Source organism: Cnephaeus nilssonii (genome assembly GCF_951640355.1).
Source record: "Cnephaeus nilssonii genome assembly, chromosome: 13".
In the NCBI taxonomy this organism is placed as follows: domain Eukaryota; kingdom Metazoa; phylum Chordata; class Mammalia; order Chiroptera; family Vespertilionidae; genus Cnephaeus; species Cnephaeus nilssonii.
The window spans coordinates 70857602-70863601 of record NC_137084.1 but is presented as its reverse complement, the minus strand read 5'-3'; the positions used below and the strand labels follow the sequence as shown (position 1 = coordinate 70863601).

The window sequence follows — 6000 nt, the reverse complement described above, 5'->3', positions numbered from 1 at the left end:
AGCTCACCTGCCTGCCTGACTGTCCCGAACCCCTTTGCCTGCTTGCCTGATCACCCCTAACTGCCCTCCCTTGCTGGCCTGATCTCGCCCCCAACTGCTCTCCCCTGCCAGCCTGATCTCACCCCCAACTGCCCTCTCCTGCCAGCCCGATCTTACCCTCAACTGCCATTTCCTGCCAGCCTGATCTCGCCCGCAACTGCCCTCCCCTGCTGGGCTGATCTTGCCCCCAATAGCCCTCCCCTTACGGCCTGATCACCCCTAACTGCCTCTGCCTCAGCACCCACCACCATGGCTTTGTCCAGAAGGAAGTCGGACGTCCAGAAGATGGCCAGTTGACCCGGTCTAATTAGCACATTACTTTTTAAAAAATATATGTATTTTATTGATTTTTTTACAGAGAGGAATGGAGAGGGATAGGGAGCTAGAAACATTGATGAGAAACATCGATCAGCCGCTTCCTGCACACCCCCCACAGAGGATGTTCCCTGGGTTTTTACATATATTAGGATAGCCAAGATTTGGAAGCAGCCCGGTAAGTGGATACAAAAGCTGTGATACATTTACACAATGGAATACTACTTGGCCATAAAAAAGGGAAAACTTACCTTTTGCAATAGCATGGATGGATTCTGGTGAGTACTATGCTATGTGAAATAAGCCAGTCAGAATCTAATGAACAAAATAAACTAACAAATAAAACAGAAATAGACTCATAGAAACAGAGAACAGACTGACAACTGTTAGAAGGGAGGGGTATTTGGGGGCTTGGGTGAAAATGGGGAAGGGATTATTAAGCTTAAAAAATTAAATAAATACACATACAGGACAACAGTATGGGGACTGCTAGAGGGAAAGGGGATGGAGAGAGGTGGAAGATGGCAAGGGAGCATAACTGGTGTTGGAGTCTTGACTTTGGGTGGTGAGTGCACAATGCAATATGCAGGTGATGTGTTATAGAATTATACACTTGAAACCTGTATGGATTTATTACCCAATGTCACCCCAATAAATTCAATTAAAATAAAAGCATAAAAACGCCTTTTACAATGTGATACCAATACTTCAAAATGGGTTGAAGATAATATCAAGTATTAACAATGATATAGAACAACTGGAGCTCTCCTTAGAGTTTGATAGTATGATTTGGCACAGCCACTGTTGAAAAATGAAAAAGCTAAATAAGGTTGAATATATCAACCCTAGGACCCAGCAACTCCTCTCCTAATTATATATCCAACTGAAAAGTGTAATACATTCACTAAAAGTATGTACAAAAATATTCAGAGAGGTTCTATTCATAATAGCCCCAAACTGGAAATAATCTAAATGTTCAACTATAAAATGGATTATGCATAGTATAATACAAAGTAAACACAATGAAAAGTACACAGCATTGAGGTTAAGATAGAATTATACACATGACATCTCACTATGTTCAGCAAAAGAAGTTATAAAAGATTGACTATATACTACAGAAATCCATGGTTAAAGAAGAAAAAAAAGGTGAAACTATGGTGCTAGAAGTCAGGAAAAGTTATCCCCGAGGCTAGCAGTTACGCAAAGGAAGTGTGAGGGGATTCCAGGGTACTGGAAATGTTCCATACCTGATCTGGGTGGTCAAGTGGATGTATATACTTTTAGAAAACTCATTGAACTGTTTGAACTTAATAGTTGGTGCACTTGTTCTATGTTATGCTTCCATAAAAATTTTACATTAACAAAAAAAGCAATAACCAGTTAAAACAATGTAATAAAGAGGTCCCGAAAAATAGCAACAAACAAAATACCCAGTTAAGCAAGACATTTATGAGAAGATAAATAACTTTAAAACTATTAGATACTAGAGGCCCGGTGCATGAAATTCGTGCCCTCCGTAGTCCGGGAAGTCCTCAGGGGAAGTCCAATGGATGGCTTAGGCCCGCTCCCCAGAAGCCGGCAGTTGGATATCCTTAGCACTGCCGCCACCACTGCTGTGCTTGCCAGCCATGAGCCCAGCTTCTGGCTGAGTGGTGCTCCCCCTGTGGGAACATACTGACCACCAGGGGGGCATTTCCTGTATTGAGCGTCTGACCCCTGGTGGTCAGTGCGCATCACAGCAACTGGTCGTCGCGCTGTTTGGCTGATTTGCATATTAGCCTTTTATTATATCGGATACCATATTTTCATTACCATTTTCTTTCAGTACCAGGTATTATAGGGTTAATGTACTTCAAATGAATATTCCAATAGAATTTTAATTGAAATAATACAGGTGATTTTAAAGTTAATCAGGAGGCATAAAAGGGGTGAGCACTTAAAAAATAAGAAGCCACAATGAATACAAAACCATAATGATTTAATCAGTATCACAGAAAACTTGTATGACATAGTATATAGTGTATGTATATAAACTTAATACAGGCCAAAATTTGATTTTATACCTTTATGGTTAGCTGGGTTTCATAAATCAGATATTTAGGATTTAGAAACCGGTGATGATACAGCTGAATATACTTCATAAGCATCCTATGGAGGAAATGACAATTTGCTAGTAGGAATATAAATTAATTTTCTGGAAGAGTTTGGCAAAATGATTGAGATCCTATAAACTGCACTCATTTTGATTTGGTAATTCCACTGTCTAAAATGTCTCCTATGGAAGTAACTGATAACCAAAACAAAATTTATTTACTGGTACAAGTACGTTCACTACTTTTTAATAAATAATGTAATTTCAAGAAGCTGGACCTGAGGCTGAAAGATAGTAGCTTGAGAAATGGATCACTGCAGAATATATAGTAACTAGAGGCCCAGTGCATGAAAATTCATGCACTGGAGGGGGGGGGGGGGCTCAGTTCAACCTGCCCCCTCTCACAGTCTGAGAGCCCTCAGGGGCAGGAGGCAACCTGGTAATCAGGGGAAGGTGACGCTCCCATCACACGTCTGCTGCTGCCACTGCCGGCAGCACAAGCCTTGGGCCAGCCCTGGGCAGCTGAGGGCGGGTCCGGTTGCACCATGCGCCTGCCACCCCCTCCCCCCGTGGGGTTGAAAGGACTGGGGGACTCCGGCGGGGCTGAGGGGACTGGGTGCCGCCAACTTTGTGATGGTCAACTTGCACATTCCCTCTTTATTAGATAGGATGTGCCTTTGAAATTACTCCCATCAAAGTTAAATACAGGTCTCCCTAATAGTCCTAACATCTAGCCTGTGGATAAATGCTAATGGATGCTTTTCTCATGTACAGTTTCAACATAGGGGTTCCAACAATATCCAGGGCTAAAATAATCACAAATTTTAAATACAAGATTTTTCAGATTTAGCATACACTGACATCAACCACTAAGTAATGTCCTAAATTAGGAGTTTATCTTCACATGTAGTTGTAAAAGTAGCTACAAGTTTTTGTGGTATACTTTAATCCTAAAATGTCATCACTGGGATTTGACTGTTAAAAACAGGTTACCAGATAACAATACTACAATTTAGTCCAGCATGCTTGGACTTTGAAGGAAAAATGGGGATTATGTTTTTGATCTTGAACATAAATGAAAGCTCTAAATACAAGCTGTCTCTGGACATTTCTAGTGGCTGCTGGCCAGTGAACTAAGAATCTTGAACAAAGTGAACTTATTTTATTTGTACATGAATTTTTAGTGCTTAGCACATATAAATACATATTAACTGAATAGAAAAAAAAATCTGTAATTCTCAGCATTATGTAAACTTCTGAAAAAACATGCAAGAATTGACTTGCAAAGGAATGTAACCAAATACCTAAATAAGAATGACTGCCAATATGAAAGAATTCAAACTTTAAGTTAATGAAAATATTTATTCAAACCTAACTGTATTACAGTACCAAGTCGAGTTAAACAAACATCAACTGTATGATGTTCCTTAGGAATAGACTACTGCCACATCAGAAAATTTTTTACAACATAAATTTCTGCAGTGAGATTCAGCAATTAAGATGTGATTTCCACATGGAGAAATGTTGTTCGGAGTAGAATAGATTTCACTTTTTAAAGGCCCAGTATAAAAAAAAAAAAAAGTTGAGGAAAATGACTCTGTAACAGTACATACATCTGTAGAAAAAAAGCTTAATATACTGATATTTAACCAAACAGAAAGCACTTAAGAGAACATACTTTAATGTCTAGGCACAATTGGTCAGATACTAATTATAATTTCTATTCTCATTTAAATGTTTAAATCAAGCCATCAACTTAACTGATGTGTGTAAGTCTAATACAGAGAAGGCACCTCTCATTCTCCTTTTTGAAAGTAACTCTTTATAACATTTTAAGGAGCACAGAGACAATGCACTATATCTGAGTATAGATATAGTTATTTAACAGCCCATTTTAGGAGAATCTACATTAAAATATAAAACTATGATTTCTCTTCTTACACCTTATGATGGGCATGGCTTTCTAAGAGGATATCAGAAGATAATCCTTCACATAAGCTTTAAAATAGGATACAAGATTTAAATTAAGTGTGCATTGGTCACTACTACATAAGGAGTTCTAAGAATTAGTGCAATTCCTTAAATCCCCAGTATTTAGGGGAAAAGTATATACATCCCAAGAAATCTCAACCAGTACATAACCAAACCTTTTATGGCTCAATAGTCCACTTAAAGTTCTGTAAAACATTTTGAAAGTTACAAACAAAAGATCAGAACACTCATGTGGTTTAAAAAATTCTCTCTTTAAAACAAAGAGACCAGAATGACCAGAAGAAGTATAAATTTCAGGAATATAATCTTTACTGCAATTATAAGAAGGGGTGATAAAATATTCACTGTAGAAAACCCTCCAAACTGTTATTTTCTGATTGCTTTACTACCATTGGAGGTGGTTATCACTTTTGTACTATTTAGTGGCTATGTCTTTATATGTCTCGTTGGACAATTACTGAAGGCAATTTATAAGGAAAAACATTATCTTCCCTCCCCCAACAGTGAGAAATTATTCCAGATAAATAAAAGCCTCAGAATTAGGTATCATAAGTAAAAAAACACAGTGTTAAGAACATTGGGTTGATTTAACCTCTATTTCAACAATGTTTACACAATATTTACAATATGCAATTGTCAAAGCTATACAGATTTGCAGAATGGCTTTACTTACATATCTGCAATTTTCCCCCCCCAAACAAAAATAAAACAGGTAAATCTATTTACAAACTAGGAAGCTGCTTCAGAAACAGCATGATTTAGATATAAAGTGAAATTTCAGTATAATGAAAGTGCAGGTCAAGCTTTTAGATTTTGTCAATATCTCATTCCCTACACTCACAGTTTAAGGGATACGAGTTTTAAACAGCTATTGTTCTTATATGTTCAGCATGTTTACTCATCATAATGCAAGGATAACAAAAATTTGTCCACATCCATTCCAGCTGGAAATGAACTGGGCAGCTTCTTTTTCTGTCAAAAAAAATAAAATAAATAAATAAATAAACAAATAAATGAAACAAATAAATAAAAAAGTAAAAAGAAAAAATAAACCTAAGTTAACATATTGAACTCAAACAAAGCCCCAAAACTTTCTTAAATTACTTAGAACATTTTATCGAGTTCTTCCATATACTAAAATTTTTGACAAATTTTTTTCAATTTAGAATTTTAGTTTTACAGAGAAATAGAGCCAAATATAATAAAATCTGTCCTTTCCTCTCTCTTCCACTCACTCTAAAAATCAATGAAAAAATATACTGGGATTAGAATAATAAAATATTCCGATGGTTCTCCAACATTAGTTTAGGGCAAAAGACATTATACAAATCCAGAGTGTATAATTGCTGAATGAAATATGATACAACATAATTTTTATAAAGTGACCATTATTGCCAAACAATAAACCTTAGAAAGGTTTACTAAGATTTTAACACTATCAGGTACTTCTCAAGTTCCAAACATTTAATATATACCAGGCACTTTACAAACACTACATTTAGGTAAGGTAATGTGGTAACCTTTGGTTAATGATGAACCTGAGACTCAGGGAGCTATGG

General features: G+C 36.9%; 1 protein-coding gene across 2 annotated transcripts in view; it reads right to left on the bottom strand.

The window, feature by feature from the left end:
* Positions 1–1378: 1378 nt before the first annotated feature.
* NPAT (nuclear protein, coactivator of histone transcription) overlaps positions 1379–6000 on the bottom strand; it is a 59810-nt gene continuing 55188 nt past the window's right edge. The window contains exon 18 of one of the 2 annotated variants that reach the window (XM_079787435.1): positions 1379–5413. In XM_079787435.1, coding sequence (XP_079643561.1) covers positions 5336–5413 — 78 coding nt within the window. In that variant the 3' untranslated portion in view covers positions 1379–5335. The remainder of the gene's footprint in view (positions 5414–6000) is intronic. The other variant, XM_079787436.1, reaches the window with a different exon arrangement.